Source organism: Sceloporus occidentalis, unplaced genomic scaffold (assembly GCF_023333645.1).
Source record: "Sceloporus occidentalis isolate IW3139 unplaced genomic scaffold, rSceOcc1.0.p SCAF_3, whole genome shotgun sequence".
Classification (NCBI taxonomy): domain Eukaryota; kingdom Metazoa; phylum Chordata; class Lepidosauria; order Squamata; family Phrynosomatidae; genus Sceloporus; species Sceloporus occidentalis.
This window is the reverse complement of record NW_028316983.1, coordinates 206,110,357-206,134,485: the sequence shown is the minus strand read 5'-3', so window position 1 is coordinate 206,134,485 and position 24,129 is coordinate 206,110,357. Positions and strand designations below refer to the sequence as shown.

The window sequence follows — 24,129 nt, the reverse complement described above, 5'->3', positions numbered from 1 at the left end:
GTGCATGAAAGTAAATACAAACAACACAATATCCACTGGCAATCTTATTAACATAAAGTGATCATAAAGGGCCTATATGAATAAAAAGGGAAACTCATAGGGATCCTTAAAAAAATTCTTGACATTTTAAAATAAAGACAAGTATGGTTTTATGACATAATTGGTGGCACGATTATTTATTATCAAACCCTATCATGACATACAATGTGATTTCCATTGCTTTCTACTCTTCTACCTGATTGCCAAGGTACTATTTAAACATCAAAGGCTTTTGGGCTCAATGTCTCCATGAGCAGAAGCAGAAATGGAGAAGGGTGGCAGTGGGATGAGATGCAGACAAAGTGGGGAAGTGCAACAGTATTGGAATGATTCTGAAGCATTCTCATACTGAGAACATTGGAGTGGATTAAGCTCAGCAGGTGAATAGAACCTCAATTCCACATTTAGAAGTTGTATAGTACATTGGAGAACATATAGTGAATGGGTTTGAATGTATTCTGTTCTGAAATTCGTTATCAAAGAGGCTTTGTCATGTTGCAATATGTATTTTATTACTTTATGGACTTAAGTTTGTGACTTTCATAATTAAAACTATGCTTAAATAATTACTGAAAGACAAAGCACCTAGGTATTATTTTTAAACTGTAAAAACAAAGTTGTTTCAGGTTGTTGTTTTTTAATCTCTGGGTTAGCTGGAGTCATCTACAAATGTACCTAAAGTAATAACAATAACAATAATTTATTAACACTGAAATGCTACAAAGCATTTATTAACACTGAAATGCTACAAATAAATACATTGGCTAATAAAATAAATAAGTTGGCTAAATACATGCCATGCACTGTCTAATTTACATGCCCATCTTAAAATTAATATTTAAATAATATTTTAATATCAAAGTACCACAGAAAGGAATTTAAAAAAATTAAAATAGGTCCTTGTTGTCCTATTCGCCCAAACATTTTACTTGTTGTTTATTAGATGAGTATTTCCTGCAACTAGCTTACATGCATGTCCTAGTGGTTTTTTGCCACAATAACAATACTAACCAGCCAGATGTTTTTCCATGGTTTGCAGTTCTTTTGCAGCCAAAGAATCTTTCAACAGTTTCTGGGTTGGAGAATCACCACTGCTGGAACCCATAACATCTAGATCCCAAACTGGTTGAGTCTAGTGTGATTAAAAACAAGGGAGAGTGCACTAAAATATTTTGTTTACTTTTACAATTATAAAAGAAATAAAAAACCTGAAATCTCAAATGACACTTTAATTAAATAACCAAGAGTGTATGCCGCTGCTTGTGTGTGTGTTGGCACCAGCTAAGGCAACACATTGGACTGAAACCTGTGTGATCCTATTGACTTCATTGAGAGTGTTTTCAGCTTAAATCAACATTAAATTGGCCTCAGTATCTATATAATTCATTGCCCCTGGGACAAAGCAGCACTTTCATTATGGCGTGTCATTGAATTAATGAATAAATAAATAAATAAATAAATAAATACTTCTTTCAGATGGATCTAGTCATGACACCATTACTACACTTTAGAAGGGCTGTTGGCAAAGAAAACACTTGTTCAGCCATTTTGCTATAAATATAAGTAATTTCAGAATTACTTATATTTTTTGAACTTAGTCAACTGAGTTTTACAAATCGTTTTTAAAAATAAACTTGGTAGTTTCTTTATTTATTCAATGGAGATAATAAAAAATATGACTAGCTGTAGAAAATCAGGTCATGAAAAGAATTAGCCTGGATGTTAACTCATCATTAATCCATAAATCCATCCATCCATCCAATCCATCCATCCATCCATCTAGCCAGCCAGCCGGCCGGCCAGCCAACCATGGCTTCTCTGCATTGGGAAAAATATAATAAAAACCTATTTGGTGATGAACTTCACAGTAAGTATCTTTTAGAGAAAATGTTATATACACTTACATGGATGTAAGGCTTCTTTAATTAACTCAGATCGGGTCCTGAGTTAACATGCATAAGATAAGGCCGCACAAATATCTTGACAGTTTTAAAGCATCTTATACAATTTAGACTACAGGACACTTAAAGTATTATCAAGGGTGCATGTATATAATTGTGTACTTCTACAAACTATTTTTAAAAGCCCCTTGTTTATCTATAAACACATAACCTGTTTTGTTTATAAAGAAATGCCTCAACTGTGATACTCCACATTAGTAAAGGAAAGAACAGCAAGCTCTATTTAAATCAACTCTAAAAGTTGCTTAAAGATTTTATCTGGCATATTTCCTTACTAATGGAGAATCTGGAATGGAAGCATTCCAACTGACTTTACAAAATATGTTCTTACCGCAGAATCAATTTCATTTTTGTTTCTACATCTAGCATTGTATCCTCCGGTTTATGAAAGTTATGTAGAAGAGGCAGCTGGAATAAACTGGTATAATTTAGTAACACTCTCCGAGTCTGCAAAGACATATTGTCATTATAACATCTGAAGAAGAATTAGCCTCACTGACACACCAATGGAGTGGCCAGAGCAAGTGGAAAATATTCCTGTGGCCTTTGTATCTAGAGAACACAGCTTCATGTCTGAAAATTTTGTCATCTTAATTCCATGGCCAAATAGTTTTGTGTAGAAGTTTTGTGTATAAAAATTATTCAGTTTACATGTCCAAACCAATTAGCTGGTTCCCTTTCTTTCTCAAGTATTTGATTAGACGAGACATGTGCTCCAACCTGGAGAACCAAAGTTTACACCTGCTTGGCCCCTTGGAAGAATAAAAAGAAGCACAACCAGCAGGAGCTTGAAACTGAGAAAGCAACTGAAGACTGATTATAACCTCTTGTTCCTTAAGCCCAATGTTCCTGAATAAGCTTGCTGTTTCAAATAAACTCAGCTGTGAATGTCAAGGATGTAAAATCAGTGTCATTAAATGAATTGCAAGAATTCAAGTTCCTGCAGTGATGTCCAAACACTGGCATTCATACAATCAAGACCTACTCTTTCAGGGTGGATTCCAATTTTGGCAGACATGCCATCTGTAAGATTTTATACCGAACAGCCTATAGAAACCAGGAATAGTCTGGCTTGAAGGAGGCAAAGGATTGTAAATTTGGCACTTTTACAGGAGGGTTTTTTTAAAAAAGCAGCAATAGGGAAAGATGGAAAGCAGGAATTTCCTACCATGAGGCCAAATTATGTCACAGACCATAAGTGTGAGTGATGCTGCTGCTGCTGTTTCCTTTAATTAGAGGATAAGTGTCCGGAATTTAAGATTGCTGGTGTAAACAGATTGCTGGCATTGGAGAGGACACTATAGCAAGTGAGGAAAGGGAGATGTACAAGTGACACATGCATATCTGCATTCCATTCTTGCTGTATAATGTACAAGATGAATATTATTTCATACCACACTCTTGATGAGACATGAGAATCAAAACTGCAACTGCTATTAATACAGCTTTCTGAATTACACCAGCACAAAAGGCAGATGCATGATTCACTCATCAAGTTTTGTTTTATCATATATAAAGCTGTCAGAACTACCAATTGTGCATACTATCCAGACTGCTTTCTAAAAGACATGTAGTATTCTGAGAACTCTCTACCTTCTAAGTCTACATAGTCTCAGAGGTGGATCTCTTTAGTCTCTCTGAGTTATTACTGAAATTAGAGATACAGACTGTGAAACTTCAAAGCCTTGTTCAGTTTTCCTTCTTTGTGCTGCATCTGTTTACCTTCATGGCTGAATCTTGAGCTGGTAGATTACACAGAGCAATGCAATAGAGATGCCCAACTACTGAAAATCTGACTCCACAGTGACATCTGGTGACAAAACCAAGCTTCTCTAGCTACAGCAGCTATTGTATTATTGAGGCTTCTGCAGCAGCCATCAAGTTAATAGTACAATGAAAGTGATGCCAACTATATCTGTAATGACTCTATATGTTTCTTTCTGGGAACATTTACATATTTGTGAGTGTTCCTCCCATACAGCAAATATATATCCCTACCTCAGGTCATGTCCATTCACTTGACTTAGTGTGAAAGAAAATTACACAATGCTTTCCAAAATAAGAAAGAGAATTCTAGTAATGTATACGAACAGGTATTCAATATAACTGTGTGTTATTTTATCTGATGTATTTGTTTACTTTGTACGTTTATATGTCTCATTCCCAATGTTTCCCATTCCTTTTGTTTGATGTGTTAAATCTAAAATCTAAAAAAAGAAAGAAAGAAAGAAAGAAAGAAAGAAAGAAAGAGAAAGAGAGGAAACCGTGTAGATATTGTATAGAGAAGCTTTTGCATCCCCAGTTCCTCCTGTCTACTTTTGTTCTCCTGCTTATGGTGGCAGGGAGAAGTAAAAAGATATGATACTATGTTTTTGATGTCTCTTTGCTCTTCTATCTTATCTGGCCAGCATAACGTTGATCCTCCAATCCCTCTGCCGGAGACTTACCCCACATCCTTAATACATTACAAACTTCCTTTCCAACAATGAATATTAGCATAGCTAGTCTTCAAAGTTATAAACATTACATTTTCCCCAGGATCCCTCAGAGGCCAGGTTGGCTGGGATGTTCTGGGAGTTGTAGTCGCCAAGAGTAGTTTGATTTCTCTAAAGACCTTCCAGTCATTATGACTGCGATCATAGCCACGGACATCTTTTATGCATTTGGCTCATATAGACATTTGTGATTGTTTCAACATTCCCTAATAATACAGGCTGACAAGACAATTAGGAATGATATCTATTCTCATGCCAGGAATGTTTTTACTACAATTTATGAAGTGTCCATGTGTGTGTGTGTCCGTGTGTGTGTGTACAAACACACAAAAATGTATGGTGTTCATTAACAAGGATTTTACACTTTTCAGACAAAGGGATTTATTAAAACATTGTCTGTGTTACTTTTGGAGTGGACTTTTAACCACACTCACCTAACTCTGAACTGAGGCAAGGCCTCAGTTATCACAGCAGTGGAAAACTGTTAAAGCAATACATTTGATATGTACTTGCCAGCAGCTGAGGTCAGCCATATGTCAATGTTCAAAAGTTGTTTCCCCATGTCTTCATTATTTTTTCACTTACATCGTATTTATTTTTGTCTTTACTCAGGTTACTACAGACAAATTCATCCTGGCATGAAACATTTATAAAAATAAAAACCCCAAATTCAATCCATACGTTAACTAGTTCCATACATTTTTGGAAAAATACTGTAATTAGGAATGGATGAGGGAAAGACATATGACTTAATACTAATGTCTTTAAAAAACAAAAATAAAAACTGGTATCACTTTGGTCTAACTGAAACAACACAATCAATCTGGCATATTTAGGAGGAAAAAACCCAACACAGCAAAAATATTAACCAATTCAGAAGCCCAGATTCATAGGTTCAATTAGGTTCTCCATAGGTGTTTGAATCTGCACAACAGCACTTAGAACTTATCAACTCCTAAGAAATCAGTATACTAAAGGGCAAAACCTTGTTATCTTTACACTAGTAGCTTGGCCCTTTCCACTTATAAATGGTTATACATTTTTAGTTTTAAATGGTTCTATACTGCAAATGAATAACTGAGTGGAGTAGTTACTAAACATTAAGAAGAATTTTCTCACAGTAAGATCTGTTTAACAGTGGAACACACTCCCTCAGAGTGTGGTGCAGTCTCCTTCTTTGGAGGTTTTTAAACAGAGGCTGGGTAGCCATCTGTCGAGGGTGCTTTGATTCTGTGTTCCTGGCTGACAGGTAATTGGACAGCATAGCCCTTGTGGTCTCTTAGAACTCTGTTATTCTAGTTCTGGTTCCCTCAGGACCCTGTATCAGTAGTTCCCAAACTTTGGTCCTCCAGATAATTTGAACTTCAGCTCCCAGAATTCCTGATTGTTGGCCAAACTGGCTGGGGCTTCTGGGAATTGAAGTCCAAAAAAAAAAAAACCCCAACCCTGGAGAACCAAAGAATGGGACTCACCACCCAGTACAAACCTGAGTTTGCCACGCTGAGCAAGGAGATGAATGATTTCTGCTGTGGTAAAATAAAAAGAAGTTCGCTGTTCATCACACACATAAGGCTGTCAAGCCTTTCATTAACTAAGAGCGGAGGGGACTTGTGGCTCTGATGTCAGTAGGACCATGACTGGCTTTAGTCCAAAATTTAAAGGAACTGTCTGAAGTGCTGCATCCTGTCTTCAAAATACATTTGGCACTTTTAAAGTGCCTTTAAAGATTAAACTAAAACCACCAGCTTCCACTAATAATAATAATAATAATAATAATAATAATAATAAAATTTATTTGTATCCCACCCCTCTGAAAACAATCGGGGCAGCTAACAAGTTAAAAATATACAACATATCAAATCCCTGATACCCTCCCCCCCCCCTTAAAAAGGTATTAAATCTAACAAAGAATTAAAACCATATAGGTTAAAACTGACCGAAGGGTCAAACAACAAAACAATACAACAGAACAATAATCAATACAACAGTGATCAATGGGAGCAGCAGTATCTCTTTATGGGAGCTTCCTGAGGCCGGGTTGGCTATTCTGGAAAGGCCTGCCGGAAGAGATCCGTCTTAACAGCCTTTTAAAAGCTGTCTAAGGATGTAAGCAGATGGATCTCATCCGGCAGGCCGTTCCACAGTCTGGGGGCGACGATGGAAAATGCCCTCTGGGAGGTAGCCGAGAGCCTAGATTTTTGTGGCTGAAGTAGGCCTCTCCCAGAGGAGCGGAGTGTGCAGGGAGGATTGTAGGGGAGAAGGCGGTCCTGAAGATAGTTTGGACCCAAGCCATTTAGGGCTTTAAAGGTGATAACCAACACCTTGTACTGAGCCTGGAAACTAATAGGCAGCCAGTGGAGGGACTTTAGGACCGGAGTAATATGTTCTCTCCTAGATGTTCCGGAAATTACTCTGGCTGCCATATTCTGTACTAGTTGCAGTTTCTGGACCAAGTACAAGGGTAGCCCCATGTAGAGCGCATTACAGAAATCTAGACGTGAGGTTACCAGCGCATGAACAACACTCTCAAGATCCTTTACTTCCACGAAAGGGTGCAGCTGGCGTATCAGCCGAAGCTGATAACAAGCTCTCTTGACTGTCGCATTTACCTGATTTGACATCAGGAGCGACGAATCAAGGAGCACCCCCAGACTGCGAACACAGTCATTGACGGAGAGTGTGACCCCGCCTAGAACCGGAGGTTGCAATCCGATTCCTGGTTTCGGGGACGCTACTGTGAGCACCTCCATTTTGTCTGGATTCAGTCTTGCCAAGAGTTATGATTGCCATCCACCATGAGTATCAGAAACATGATAACTTTATATACCAGCACTGAGGACCATGAACCACAGGGTGGTACCTATGCTGTTTATGAGATTCCAATAGGAAACTGGGCTACTACCGTGGGAATAGACAGGCCTGTTCATAAGAGCAGGGCTCTTTTGTTCTGACATACTGGTTCCATCCGTGGCTTTAATGTAATTTTTCAAAAGCAAAGTTTACACACACAGGCCAACAGAAACTTGCAACATTATCAGAAATATGCAGCATTATCTCCACATGCAAAAGTAAACATTTTTTATGCTATACAACACAAGACCCCGAACAATGGAAGCAAGCTACAGGAAAAGAGATTCCACCTCAACATTAGGAGGAACTTCCTGACAGTAAGGACTGTTCCACAGTGGAATATGCTGCCTTGGAGAGTGGTGGAGTCTTCTTCCTTGGAGGTCTTTAAACAGAGGCTGGATGGCCATCTGTCAGGGATGTTTTGACTGAGAATTCCTGCATAGCAGGGCATTGGACTGGATGGTCCTCGTGGTCTCTTCCAACTCTATTATTCTATGTTTCTATGATTTATGATTGTGTAACCAAATTAGCAGCCAGCTGTCCATATCTATGGGGTTTGGTTCCCTCTCCCAGTGGATGCAAAATATAGCAGGATCTCAAGTCCTTATAAGACTATGGATGGCAACGTGCTCACGTCTGTGCGGCTGTGTCCATGTGCTACCATTAATATATATGGGGTGAGGCTCACCATGGATGCTCAAAACTACAGATAGCTAGCCTGCTGATATGGCAGGCAGGCTGCACTGCCACCAGTTTCAGCAGGGACAGACAATTATGCACTAACCAAGAAGGAGAGTGGTGAATGTAGTGTCACTTTAAATGCATATTTGCATACTTGACCAATGCATGTGGATCTCTGCTTCTGAAAACTTGGAGCTGTGTGGATCAAACTTGAGCTGTGTGAGACTCAAAAAGAAGTTTTTTGGATCAGAAGAGTTCAGACAGGTGTTCTTACTGCTACTAAAACTGTCGATGAAATCTAGGTCAAACACCCTTTGAAACAGGAACAGGACTTCCCTTTTCTCTCAGTGAAATGGCACTCCTCTTTCATGCACTTATGTTGTTTTATTATTCTGTATGTCATAACTGAAATACTGGCTTTATTGCTTTTGGGAGAAAGAGGAGCTCTTAATCCAAGAGCCTAGAGTGAATCTGTGGAGGAATCTGAACTTGGTTTATTGGCTTTCCTGTCATAATAATAATATGCCTGTCTTCAATGTTATATATTGCATGGATGATGCACAGAGTAGTATTACCACAGGAGAAATCTGAAGAGATGAAAAAGTAGCTCTTCTCTTGTATTTGGACTCTGAACCCGTGCTCCCCAGAAATAAATAAAAATAACATAATAAACCAGCAACTTTTGGGAATATAGATCCTTATATCTTTCATAGGATCAATCCTCCTTCTGTATATAATCACCCCCACTAAAGATTTTTGAAACACACGGTCTCTTACCATTTTTATATGAGAAGAAAAAACAAATTTTGTACAGGTATTAAATGATCTTGTGTAATAATAAAAAAGGTATCTCAGAGTAGATGTATACATGTAGCACCAGCACACCTCTGATTTTGAGGTTCTCAGATGATAACAGCACACAGCTTGTAAAGGGATTTATTCCAGACTAAAAAAATTTAAAAGAGGAAATAAGCAATAGATGGTAAGCATAATAGACGGCATCATTCCATTTAACAATACATTCCTGTCAGAATTAAATATAGTTAAACTGGATGAATGAGCTTTTAATTTTTGCATATTTCCCATTGGTTTTATGAAATAATTCTGCAACCAAGAAAACTCTTCACAAGTCTTTAATAAGCAGATGAGCAATTCCATCTAATCAATTTGAAATGGAACTGTTTGTACAGTAATCTCAGATATGGTGAAATATTTTACATGATACAATGAATATGACCAAGGAGGTTCTAAAAAGACTAATTCTTGTCTGAGCAACTAATAAAATATTCTGTACCCAGAGTTCTTCTTATTACTCATTTTCAGAGTTCACCATTCAGTCTTTTTGCTCCATGATCTGTTCATTCACATGTTGTGAGCCAGCCTTTTTAAAAAATGTAATCTAAAAATAATAATCCTCCTCAGAGCTTTGTTGCAATATTGGCAGCTATTTTTAATCTCTATGTCCAATGTTAGGGTCTGTTCTACTTGAAAAGCCATGTAATTGAAATTACAAGCTTTCTGCTCTGTATGGCAGGCAGCATGCCAGTTCCTTTCTTACATAAAAAAACATACTGTGCTGGTCTTTCCAAACTATGATTCAAGCTAATGCAGGCAGAAAAGTCTCCACAACTGCATGCACCATTATAATGCAGGTAGAACATTGTTACATGTTTTTAACAACTGTAATTTGGAAGATAAAAATCTTGGTGTGTTCCCCCCCCCCCCCAAAAATTCCTTGCTTTATGAAAAATTGCATGGGTATATAAAGGGTAACTAACACAAAGACTAATTGACTTTTGAGTTTATGAATGTCACTCTTTGAGTTTATGAATGTCACTCTGAGAATCCTCCAGTCCACCTGGATATTTGCACTTGCTAGCTGGTTGATTCTGGGAACTGTAATATAAAAAGTTATTTTCCAAGCTCTGATACAAACACATCTCTGTTTGGTAAATTATCCCTTCCTTCAAACACTCCTCTAAGCCCATGTTCTCTGTCTAACTTATGGGTTAGACTTTTAATCCCCATCTTCAATTAGACCTAAACTGCTAAACCTAAGGGCATGTTTTCTCACATTCATTTCATTTTCCCCAGAAAGGAATAATAATAATAATAATAATAATAATAATAATTTTATTTATGTTTCCCCACCTCTCCCAATTGGATCGAAGCAGGGTTACAGACTAATAAAATCACATTACATATAATTAAAATTCTCTAACCAATTATAAAGATTAGATCCAACATATTAAGTAATGGTTAAGAATAACCATACAATACACAATACAGTACAATTGGCAAATAAGCAGCATCTCATTCAGGGGCATGTCAGTCATTATCTTATAACATATCTGGATATGCTTGGTGAAATAGTTCAGTTTTCACTGCTTTCCTGAATATCTCTAGTGAGGGTGCCAATCGGTTGTCCTCAGGAAGGCTGTTCCACAGTCTCGGAGCCCTTATTGAAAAGGCTCTTTGTGAAGTGGAAGCATATTTGGGATTTGTAGTTTCCAATAAATTCTTGCCCAATGTTCTAAGGATGCGGGGCGGATTGTATGGGGAGAGGCAGTCCAGCAAGTAACTCGGACCCAAGCCATATAGGGCTTTATAGGTCATAACCAACACCTTGTATGTGCCCAGAAGCTAATAGGGAGCCAGTGAAGATCTTTCAAAATAAGTGTTAGATGGTCAAACCTTGAAGAACCGGTGACCAGTCTGGCTGCCATATTTTGTACTAATTGAAGCTTCCAAATTTGGTACATGGGTAGCTCCATGTAGAGCACATTACCGAAGTCTAGACGAGAGGTTACCAGTGCATGTACCACTATTTCAAGGTCCCTTCGGTCCAGGTAGGGTCGCAGTCAGCGTATCAACCGAAGTTGATAGCAAGCACTTCTGGCCGTCACATCTACTTGAGATGTCAACTGCAGGGATGAATCCAGAAGTACTCCTAGACTGTGAACTTCGTCCTTCGTGGGAAGTGTGACCCTGTCAAGGACAGGTTGACAAATTTCCTTCTTTGAAACTTGGGAGCCTATCACTAGTACTTCCGTTTTCTCTGGATTCAGTCTGAGTTTGTTTTCCCTCATCCAGCCCATTACCACCTTCAAGCAGGCATTCAGAGGAGAGATGACGTCCTTAGACACTGCGTCGGTCAGAGACATAGAGAACCATATTTGGCATACTGGTAACACCTCATCCCATATCTCTGGATGATCTCTCCCAGCGGTTTCATGTAAATGTTAAACAGCATGGGGATGAAATAGCTCCTTGAGAGACACCAGATGTCAGTTCCCTCCTAGAGGAGCAAGCATCCTCCAGCTTCACCATCTGGGATCTACCCGAGAGGTAGGAATGGAACCACTGGAGCGCAGTGCCTCCGATTCCTAACTCTCTCAGGCGTTCCAGAAGGATACTGTGGCTGACAGTATCGAAAGCCGCTGAGATGTCCAAGAGCACCAACAAGGTCACACTTCCCCTGTCGGCACTCAGACAGAGATCATCGACTAAGGCGACCATGGCTGTCTCAGCTCCATAGCCTGCTCTGAAGCCAGTTTGAAATGGGTCCAGATAATCGGTATCATCCAAGACAGATTGGAGTTGGAAGGCAACTGCTCTCTCGATCACTTTGCCCAAAAATGGTAACAGAGAGACTGGTCTGTAATTATTTCTCACCAGGGGGTCCAGAGAGGGTTTTTTCAGTAGTGGTTTAACCACTGCTAACTTTAATTTAGATGGAAATTTTCCCTCTCGGAAGGCTTCTACTGTCCTTTACTGACTTCAGTGAAATTTAAATGAGGTATAGAGAAGAGATTTTTCTATGGGATTTTTAAGATTGTTTTGTACAAGCAGTTTGAATTGTCAAATGTATACATCAATAAGGACATGCATACAAGAGAAACATCCACATTTAAAAAATGTGCAACCTAATTCACAGCTCAAAAGTAAGTGCATTATTATTAGAATATTCTGCTTTTTAGGAGATAAAATAAAGGCCCCAATGCATATATAGACCTCCACATTTCCATCCTTTATTCAAGGTCTTGGCCTTTATATATTATATTTGTATCAGATATTTATATCATCTATAAAGTATCAAATAGAGTTCTAAATCTAGAAAAACAAACTGGAAACAATATTTCCCTATCATTTGCCTGTTATTTTCCCTTTTGATATTGAGAATAGCTACATTCTCCTTGATCAGAAGTTGGAAATTAATAATTTTTTTTAAAATCAAGAAGAAACACTAGGAAATTATAGGCTTGTTAAATATATTTAAAGTTGTACAGGTAAAATCATGCACGGAGTCAACAGAGGTCAGCTAGATAAACAGATGCCAACTGGGCAAAGTGTGGTCAGTGGGTTGCATGCTGCCTCAAACCTATTCAGTGTCCCCTCAGAACTATTAATTTTTAAAAGAAAAAAATGACATAGCAATTGGCTGTCAAAATGCAGCAGCAAATCACTAAACGCATAGTAGTTAATGATAAATAACACTATAATGGGAAAATGAACTAAAGTCAAATAGGTAATCAAGTTGGGGTGAAAAAGATGGCAGGTCCTTACCGCTGCAGCAACTGCAACCTCATGCCATGCCCCCAACCCTTTCTGCCTTGGGAAAAGGGCCTTTGCTGCTGTGGTGGTGTTTTTTCAGTATTTCTTCGGCACAGTGTGTTTAAGCGTTGCACCACCAAAACACCATGGATCTGTCACATGTGCGGTCAACCATGCAGCTTCCCAGCAGACTGGGGGCATGCTGCTGTCTGAATGCCACACCTCCAATCCACCGGGAAGCCAGCTCTTTTTGACCATTTGTTTCACCCCTTACTTCCTTTTAGTTCAGTTACAATGATCAATATCATATAACTGATACCATATTAACCAAAGTTAATTTAAGCACATTTAAAGTTCATTTATATTTAAAGGAAACATTAATAATTAAGCAAGCATGGGAGGGTAGTCTTAATCTATTTTTTCCCCATTATTTTATATTTTAAACAAAATTTTAGCCTTTGGACATTTGACAAACTTGAAAAGTGGTTCCCTGCCTGGTAGTTGTTGTTCATTCCTGCTATAACACTTCTTGGTATCACAACATCAGATGGAACAGATGAAAAGCTCACTGCCCCCAACATAACATTCTACACTGATCAACAAATCCAGAAACATGCCCATACTTGGAAATGAGCCAAAAAACCAAGGAAAACTGAATCCCGCTGTGATATTTATCATCACCTCCTCCATACCTGTTCTCCAAGTCCCTCTAATTTTATTTCTTCTCTCCTGATTGTTTACAATTTCAGTTTATCTCCTTGTATCTATTCTTTCTTTACAATCAAACACAAAATGAACACTGGTCTTCTCAGTCATACAAAAATACAAAGAATAGCTGAGAGTGATTAACATTTTAAAAGTATTCCCAGTTCTGATACCTTTTTTTACTGAGCAGACTTACTGAACAGAGAAAGGCTACATGTCCAAAGAGAAGCTCCCCAGGAGGCAATCAATTTTCTGTAGAACTATGTCTGAAGTATTGACTATTTCTATTTTACAATGCGCCCGGACCATACGCGGGCACACTATACGCTGCTTCCTGCTTACACAGAAGCCGTGCAACAATATAAACAATGCTGCAAATGCCCATGGCACACATGCTGTGCTGCCACCACATACACATACCTCATTGTTTCCTATGGGGTGCGAGCATACGCGGATTTTCCCTTACATGGGGGGTCTGGAATGGATCCCCCGCATAAGGGGAGGGCCCACAGTATTATTATCTAGGATGAATTCATGTAGTTCTTCTGTAGTCATTATTTTTGTTTTCTTAATATTCAGCTTTAATCCTGCCTTAGCACTTCTTTCTTTTTCTCAGTTGATAGATCAAGAATAATCACTCCTGAACTCCAGAATTTATGACATCACTGTACTTCTGGATCACATCCATTCCAAATGTGATCCCCCCCCCCCCCGATGTGAATATCTACATTGATTTTTCTAAAGTCTAGAACAAAATCTTTTACTCAATAAGTGTAGAAGAAGAAAGCAGTGATAGGCTGAAAACAGTATTCCTCACAGAGTGAAAGAAAGATATTTCATAGAAAACATCCTTCTTCATTCATTAATCTAAGATAAAAATGATTCAAAACAACAAAAATCATGCATACCAATATCACAAATAAAAGATAAAAAGAATGGCAGACATGGTAAAATTGAGGAGGATATAATATTTATGTGCCAACAAGTAAAAAGCAGTGGAGGATAAACATTTTAGTTTAAGTCACCCAAAAAACAAAACTGTGTGCCAAAATAGACTTGTCCCAACATTTCAATTTATCTGAAAGGCAGCCACAGCCACACAGGCTCTCCTGAATTAGGCTGGGACTGCAGGCCTTGCAAAAGGAAATGTAGTCCCCATCTTCATTTCCACTTATCTAAATTACTCCTGAAACGATTACCCCCACAACTGAAAACAGGGAGTTTCACTAGTAGTGAGTAACAGCAGCTTATGGGGAGTGGAATGTGCAAAGCGGCAAAGTGTTTTTCTTTCCCCAGTTCTGCTGCTCTAATCTAATTTGGTATTCCCCTGATGGCTCTGGGAGTCTGATCATAGCTTTCTTTTTCTATTTTGGGTATGGACTGATAAATTGAAAATATAAACAAACAGAAGGGAAACAGAAAAGTCTGATCTTCTCTGTTAGCAACAAAGTAAGTTTGGCATGAGAATCCAGAGTTAAAATGTACTGTAGGTATGAAGGATGCATATTAAAGAACCAGAAATACATTTCTCATGTTCCTTCTAGCTCACCCAGACAGTATGCTTCCAATTCAAATTTTGCAATACACTGCAAAATACGCTTGGATGAACTAAGTGGCTCATGGACAAAGTTAACACACAATTAAGTATTTCTTTGATGCTAACAAGTGTGAGGAAGCTGTTATAAGAATTTGTTTTGATAAAAGAGTGTCAGTACAATTTATTTAAGTTCTTGAAATCAAGGGAGACCCAAATGAGTACAAGATGTGTCATAAAATATAACTGTCTTCATTGTAGTAAAACACCTTGTAGAAAAGAGTACCTGTTCTGAAGAGACTAGCACATACTCTAGTGCTAATAGCAAAATAACAAAAATAGATTAGTTTGCTTACTATGGCACAGCGGTTTAACGCTAGCACACTATGTTTATGTCATGGAATATTATTAAACATATAATATATACAGTCATCCTCTGTATCCATGGATTTTTTTTTACCAACAGATTCAACAATCCACCACTTGAAAATATTCAAAAAATATAAATTCCAAAAAGCAAACCTTGATTTTGTCATTCTATATAAGAGACACCATTTTACTACGCCATTGTTTTTAATAGGACTTGAGCATCCACAGATCTCGGTGTCCACGTTGGGTCCTGGAACCAAACCCTAATGGATACCAAGGACCAACTGTATATATTAAAAATGAGTATGAACATGACAGGTCAGAATGTTTAAGTACAGTTGATCTCAAATACAGAGTTAAGCAGATGTAGTCTCTATAATTAAAGTGAATTAAAAGTTTACCTATAGATGCCCATATATTACATTACTTATTATACGTCAAAAATTTAGCTATAAAAAATTAAGGTCCAGCAATAGTAAAATTAAATTTTAATACATAAGGTCTGATACTTATTCATACTGCATATTACTTTAGTTAATTCTGAAAGTTTGACTCTAATATATACTGAACTCGATTACTATTTTTGTTGAAGGTACACTCCAGATCTAAAGGAGAAGGAATATGATATGTAGGCTTGTACTGTACCCTTCAAATGTATGCCAAAAGTAGTACTTCAGATAATTCATCTGGTCAAATTTGTAGTTGATTAACAAGAAAGGATTATTTTTATGCTCTGCAATCATCCATAGTACTCAAGGTAGCATTCATAACGTTCTTGTTCTTACCTGCTCAACTGCTTGGGGTACATTCTCCAATTCATCACTGCTTTCCATTGAGATTTCTGCTCCAAGCACTGATACGATTCAAAACAAACAAATGTTATGTACTGTTTAGGCATTTTATTTATTTGTGTGTGTAAATCATTTATGCATTTTATGTGTTTTTATGTAATTTTGTAAACTGCATTGATCTTTTTGGAAATATAAATAAATTATTGTTGTTGTTGTTGTTGTTGTTAAACAAACAAGTAAAATATTCTTCCAACCAATAAAGAACATTTAAGAGCAACTGTGTGGTAAAGATAAACAGCTTCTTCTTCCATTGTAAAAAAACTAACCACAGTATCATATTGTGAGTTAGAACTCACAAAACTATAGCTTTTACTATAGTTAATGAGCAAGTCAGGATACTAAACCATAATTTGAGTATAGCTTGTATTAACTACAGATTAAGGAGATTATCACACAGAGACAGGATAGGGACGTCCTCACTCCCCATCCTTATCCCATCATTAATCTGTCTGTGACTGTGATAGCATGAAAGCTTTCAAACTGTAGCACTGATCCCACTATTAACCCGCCATTAAAGTGGCATGGCAGTAACACAAACTTCCCTTAATACAAGATGCTGGCCAATGTTGCTTTAATGAAGTTGAAGAGGTCTTCAAACAGAGGCTTTATGGCCATCTGTCAGGGATGCTTTGATTTAGATTTCCTGCATGGCAGGGGGTTGGACTGGATGGCCCTAGCAGTCTCTTCCAACTCTATGATTCAATGATTCTAATAATGGGATCTGTGCGATGTTTGAAATGTTCCCACAATTGCGCGGGAAGGACAGGACAGGAACAGAACACGATAACCTCCATGTGATAATCGCCCCTGTCAACTACTGTTCATATAAATCTGGAAGTTGAAGATTCCATTCATGTTCATGCAGCAATGGCAGAGATGGAAAGAGAAGAAAGTGTGTGATTCCTGGTATCACTCAGGTAACTCTGAACTGGATTAAATAGCTGGTCCTGCAGATGCTTTTGGACCATAATTCTGTTAGGAGGAACTTCCTGACAGTAAGGGCTGTTTGACAGTGGAACACACTCCCTCAGAGTGTAGTGAAGTCTTCCTCCTTGGAGGTATTTAAACAGAGGCTGGATGGCCATCTGTTGGGAATGCTTTGTTTGAGATTTCCTGCATAGCAGGAGGTTGGACTGGATGGCCCGTGCGGTCTCTTCCAACTCTATGATTCTAAGATAGCCCTTTCAGATATCATGATTGTGATATCTGAAAGAAATCCTAAAGGTCTGTGATACTACATGTCCAAAGAGTTCTGGGAATATACTATTCCCTACAAGATTCATGTAGGCCTTTGGGCTACATCCATTTCTGAATTCCTCAAAGCTATATTAATGGTCTGCTAGTGATCTTGTATCCTTGTTAATAATCACGAGCAGAAAAATCTTTCTGTTCTTTTGTAGCACTGTATTACTGTTGACAACTTAAAATAACTTAAGATTTCAGCTTTGTCTGATAAATGTTAACATATGTTGAAATGAGTTTACAATGGATGTACTTCCTTGAATTATTCTTATCTAAGAAACTTGCAAAAATATTATTGTTCTGTGTATGTTGACATGGCCTCTCCCTCACCCTCTTTCTTTTCCATCCCAGTCTTGACAGACATATGTTACTTGTGTGGATGTTTGACATTGAAAACTGCTGATGAATTTTCCACAGATAAAGAAATGGCCTGGTAAATATGCAATTTCCCATTTCAGGTGTGGTGAAGGAGAAGAATTCTGCCAAAACTCTGAGCTGCCAAAAGGACAAATAAATGGATATTAGAGCAAATCAGGCTTGAGCTCTCCCTGGAAGCCAGCATAATTAAACTGAGACTGTTGTACTTTGGGAATACCAGGAGAAAACATGACTTGCTAGAAAAGACAATAGTGTGGTGGAAGGCAGTAGAAAAAAAGGAAGTAGTAAAAAAAGCAAGACTGCATATCAGCCAAGGAAGCCACAGCCCTGAGTTTGCAAGACCTAAGTGGGCCTGTTGATGACAGGGTGGCTTGGATGTCTCTCTTTCATAGGGTCGCCATAGGTCAAAATCAACCTGGTGGCAGAGACAACAACAAAAAATATGAAGTTTACCATATCTTAGAAGATATTAGTAATTTAAATTTCAATGGATGTGATGTCCATGTCACAGTTTATTTACAAGACTGTTTCATCATACATGAATGCAGTGGGGGAATCATTTTATAAAACACTTATGTATAAACACAGTGAATTTAATATACCCCCATATTGCCATCTTTACATTGCATTATTTGGTTTGCATCCATTTTACTTGCTTTTGCTTCTTTAGCAGCATATACAGTAAACATGTAGAGCAAACTAGCCCCATTTAAAGGAGAGAGATTGCTCTAAATGTGAAGGCTCCCTGTGTAATCTAGAGCCCTGATTTTCCAGGGTTCTAGATGGCACAGCAAGCTAAAGGAAACTTTCCTTTTCAGGCTTTTGTTCTTCACAAATGAAGTGGTAGAGCTAACTGAAGCAGTAGAGCTAATTCCTCCCTCTTCTCACCATGAGTTTATTTAATTCAGAACTAAAATGGTTGAATAAGGGTACTGTTAACCCCAAAAGTAATTACTAATCAGTTTGTGGACTAACTGTCTACAGATGCCTACAAATATCCGGCTGGAATAATATAATCCAACTCATAATGCTGTAAAAATACAACACAGACCTACTGTCTGTAAGTGGCACATTAATGATGCCTGTGAAACACCAAAGGATTACAGACCAGAACTTGTAAACTATGAGTGTTACTTTTCTTTTGGGAGATGTAAATTCACATTGTGATAATATATTGACCCTTCAAATCTGATGATTATATGCTTCTGTTTTACAACAGTTTGCATGAAACTAGTTTTAAAATGCTTTTAGAAGTTTAGGAGCTGAGTGCTATTAATATGCTGATGACACTCAGTGCTACTTCTCCTTGTCATCTGATTCAGATGCGGCTGTGCAGGTGCTCGACCAACGCTTAGATGCTGTAATGGGCTGATGAGGACCAAATGGAACCTGAATCTGGAAAAGGCTCCAGATTGGTGGTTCTCAAGTCGAGGTAAGTTATTTGACATGAATGCTTCTGAATCCCCCATGAGGGATTAGACATCAGAATACTCCTAAATCCATTTCTGTCACTTTAGGCTAAAGTTCAGAGTGCCTGGGCCAACTTTGATTGTTCTCCTAGCTATGGCATTTCTTAAATAGGATAATGCTGACAGAGTACTTCATGCACTGGTAACTTCAAGATTAGATTACTACTATGCATGGGGCCGCCTTTGAAGATGATTCAGAAGCTGTAGTTAGTGGGAAAAGCAGCTGTTAGAGGGTTAAGCAGGGATCCACATAAAAATCACATAGCACTGGCTTAAAAAGAATTGCACTGGTCGTCAGTACATTTCTTCTCTGAATTCATACAGTCCTAAATGCCTTGGGACCTTGAGACTTGAAGAAGGATCTTTAAAGTCTGAGGTCTGCTGGAGGGGCCCTCGTCTGTGTCCCACCAGAGAGGAGGGAATGGCCTTCTGTCCTATGGGGTCCCAATGGTTTTCACCACTTGGAGACTGAATTGATGCCAATGCTGGTGTCCTTCTAGCATCAAGGAAAGATGTCTTTTTGCTATAACCTTAGACAAAATACAGATCTCGACATGTACATTGTGTTCAATTGTCTTATACATTTGACTGGTTTTAAACTCTGTTTTAAATTATTTTAAACAGTTTTAACTGGTGTTATTGGATACCACCCTGATGTACTTATATATAAGGCACGATATTAGTATAATTAAATACAATGTAATATATCTCATATTACCTGACCTGATACAGACTCTTAATTTTGTGAAACACTTTTCTCCACTGTTTGGCATTCTGAATTTTCTGCTAATTCAGAATGGAGATATTGCCACATGAGAGGCATTCTGAATGAAATAACATTATGCCTGCTAACCAAGTTATACATCATTATCCAAAAAGCAGAGACAAGCACTTTAATTCTGCCAAGAATCAGCAATGTCCTGGTATCTTCAAAAAGCAGATCTACATCAGCGTTTTCCACACTGTTAAATCCAATCTCAACAGGGAATGCGGTGTGAATAGAAGCAAAAGCTAAGAGATGGAACATAAACACAAATAATAGGGAAGAAGGCTAATGAACTATTTTTGCCACATCGCTATAATCTAATAAATGAAAAATGAACATGCAATACAACCATTCATATGAAACATTCATCTCTAAAATTAAACAAAATTCTTTGTGGCAATTTCAGAATGTATCTTATAGATACCTATTCATTTAGATTCTTTCATGTGAGATGATATTGCTCTCCCCAGAACTCACCAACAGATTCTGATATGTCCTGCTCAACGGTCTGAGAGGAAACAGACACATCTTCTGTTCTTTCTGCCAGATTATCTCCTTGAAGTCTAGATAATTAAAACAAAATAAATGTAGTTGAACTGTATGGAATCTACTTGACTGATTCATCACACACATGAAAAAAATGTTGATTTTTACAGTAGATCATGAAAATGGTTAGAAAGCTACTCCTTTTAGCACTAGACACCATGCACGAAGAAGAGGGAAACTGACAATACAGCAATGTGCTGGAAGCCTGGGGCTTGCTAGCTGTTAGGTGGATAACTAACAGCACCCAGAACTGGCTACGGACATCACGATCTTCATTGGATGCTGCTGGCAACTCAGCAGCCACATGCCTACAATAATTCCCCTAAGGATGCTGGGTCTCCCTTCTCCTGCCTCAGTGTAGTGGCTCTATGTGGCAGGAACTAGGAGTGCTCCACTGGCACACCCTCCCATTAACACAAACTACTGATGAATCTGTACCTTCCCATGTATTTCAAGGTTTAAAAGATACGAAACAGTTTCAGTCTTGTACTATTTTAACTGGAGGTAAGCTTCAGTGGGACTTCTGAGAATGCATGCCAGCCCCCAGTAACCAGCCCCCTTAATAACTGGCTACAACCGGAAAGAAGAAACCCTTAAAGTAAACAAAATTTGGCTACCAGTCCTGAGGAATAGCAAAATAAGGACTCAGCAAATGCAAATGGGAAACCACTCAGAGTCAGGGGCTTTCCCAGCAGATAATGATCACCAATTAGCAGACATTAATCCTCTTTTGCATTAACTTCCCAGCCTGAGGCCTGCCATCAGCACAGAACAATACACTTGCAAATCACTCCTGCATTCCCAGGCTCACACAGTATGTATATACTCAATTTTTCCAAGCAAGCATTCTCTAAAGATGCCAGCCACAGATGCTGATGAAAGGTCAGGAAGAAATTCTTCTAAAACATGGCCACACAGCCTGAAAAAAACACAAAAAACTATGGATGCCAGCCATGAAAGCCTTCAGTGTCACACTGGCTACAGTTCTTTGGGCCAGCTGAAGTTTCTAAACATTCTTCTAACAGCCCCACATAGAGTGTGTTACAGTAAACCAAACATGATGCAACTAAGGCATATGTCACTATGGCAAAGTCATATGTTCCAAGGAATGGACACAGTAGGCACACTAGTTTAACTGTATAAATACACTTCTAGCAACTGCTGAAACCTGAATATCCAGGTTCAAGATTGCATCCAAAGGTGCATTCAAGATTCAAATGTGAGATTTCAGGGGGAGTGTAACCCCATCTAGCACAAGGTGATTTCCTGTTCCCTTATCTGCCTTTCAGTTGACCGGGACCATCACTTTCAGGATTCAGCTTCAACTTTTTTAACTCTCACCCAGTCCATTAGTGTCAATAGACAGTGGTTTAGACATAAAATACCTTATGTGAATTGAGATAGAAAGGGGAGGTAGAGTTGGGTGTTAGCAACATACTGATGACACTGAACCCCAAAGCTCTGGACAACCTCTCCCAGTGCTTTCATGTATTTGGTGAATAGCATAAGGGCCAAAGCAGAACCCTGTGGGGACCCCTTAGGCCCTGGAGTCAAATATGAGTCCCCTGGCATCACTTTCTGAGTTTACCCTCTAGGTAAGAATGGAGTCATTGTAAAACATGATCTCCCAGTCTCATCCCAGCAAGATGGCCCAAGAGGATACCATGTTTGATAATATCAAAAGCTGTCAAGACATCCACCAGAACCAACAGGGAGAAACTCTCCTTGTCTAGTTCCTGGTATAGGTTGCCCACCAAGGTGATCTACATCAGCTCTGTCCCATGACCAGGCCTAAATCCAGATTGAAATAGATGTGGATAATCCATCTCCTACAGGAATCCCTGCAGCTGATAAGCCACTACACACCCTAGTACCTTGCCCTGAAATGGAATATTGGAGACTGGCTGATAATTATTCAACAGAATAGGATTCAGGGAAACCTTTTTCAATAGAAGTATTACGGCTACTTCTTTGAGACAGGCTCTCCTTTACTAGAGAGAGACATTTATCACTTCAGTACCCACATAACCTTCCCCTCTGTCGTCCAGCATACATGTGGTAGCTTTCACCTCTCCAAGAATCATGTCTTCATCCTCAAGCTGTACCAATGAAAAAAATATTGTTGAACAAACAGGAGCCAAGGTTACACCCACTGGGCTTGTATTAATGAGAGCACACAAGTCACGGTTGGTCTGAACAATTTTACCAGCAAAATACTTAGAAAATTGTTTGCAGATGGCTGTTGAGTGGTCTGGATTCTGCTCTTGTGGGGAAAGGTGTAGGAGATCCTTAACCACTTGGAACAATTCCATGGGATGGATGTTTGCAGGTGCAATGGTTGCAGAGGAAAACCTTGGGTTATTTTGCTGCCCATACTACAATAGACCTTCAGATAGGCTCTAGTGCATGTTCAGTTAGTGGAAAACATAGTTCTAGTCTCTCTCTTACTTGGCCATCTCCTTGGAGTCATTTAGTTGTGGGTTTCTGCATAGCAGGGAAGAAGATTAGATGGTCCTTGAAGCCCTTTCCAACTCTATGATGCTGATAACAAGCAATAAAAACTAGACATGCTTGGGTTTGAGTGAATACATAGCTTTTTGCTAGATGCCAAAATGCTGTCAAAAGCCACAGGCAAACCTCAGTGGAGTGGTTCAAGGCCTTATTATGGGTGACTTTATTATGAATGACCTTCTGCCTCAGGAAGGAAATGAGACACTCAAAAGCGGTCTCAGTAATATGCAGTTTCCTATACTGTGCTGTATCTTAGGCTCAATAAAATTTTTGTAAGCAAAATTTGTACACACATTAGCCATTTGTCAAGATGCTGATCCACAGGAAAAGGTCTTGAAGAGGACAAATCTGGGCTTTCCAATTAACTTCCAGCCTGTTTTATGTCTATTTGGTAGAAAATGGGTGAGGGGAGGTAAACTGTGTACCTCCACAGTGACAACAGAGATAATATTCTAATATACTTTTCTGCAGGTTACTACCTGGAAACTTGTTATGAATGGTACAAGAAGATTGCTTTTCCCTGAGCATATCAGCTTCTTAATGCCATATTAATGATTTCCTAACTTAAATTCCTAACTTCATTGCACTTCACTGTAACAAAGCTGATTTGCTCATGCATCATTTCACAGCTGAGCTTGAGAACCTATAGTTTCCCAGTTGTTGCTTAACTATAGTTCCCATCAACCCTGGAGCTGATGGAAGTTGGAATCCAACATCATCTCGAGGGTGACAGGTTTCGCAAACTGACTGAAGAGAATATTGCAAGATATTTGTTTATTGCTAAATTTTTGAGGAACAGAGGGCTTTCTATGTATGAAAATAGCAAATGTGCAGGCCATGTGGAAAAAATAAAATAACTTTAAAACAGAATTCTTATTCATGATTCTGAAAAAACTGTTCACAGCCCTGTGAACAAACACAGCATTTTCTAAGCTTCAGTAAGTAATACAGTGAGCAAAATGATAGCAAACCTGTTACTTCTTGTTTCTAGAAAGTCAAATTATAAAAATATTAGAAGTGTGAGAATACTTTCGGTACCCTGTCTTTTCTGAAATAGTTACATTTGCTATAAATATATCAGGTAATTACAAATGAAAACTATAGCCTTTGAGAAGTATGATGTATTGCTGACATGTTGATAAAACATCCAAGCTCATAGGTGGCCTCCCCTCTATAGT

The 24,129-nt window shown here is 38.5% G+C and overlaps 1 protein-coding gene across 1 annotated transcript in view; it reads right to left on the bottom strand.

The window, feature by feature from the left end:
* LOC149317401 (uncharacterized protein C8orf34 homolog) overlaps nt 1–24,129 on the bottom strand; it is a 116,498-nt gene that overhangs the window by 14,018 nt on the left and 78,351 nt on the right. Inside the window, exons 9-11 of the mRNA XM_089517428.1 lie at nt 20,372–20,457; nt 15,974–16,041; nt 1,051–1,171 (exon numbers count right to left, since the gene is read on the bottom strand). Coding sequence (XP_089373554.1) covers nt 1,051–1,171; nt 15,974–16,041; nt 20,372–20,457 — 275 coding nt within the window. The remainder of the gene's footprint in view (nt 1–1,050; nt 1,172–15,973; nt 16,042–20,371; nt 20,458–24,129) is intronic.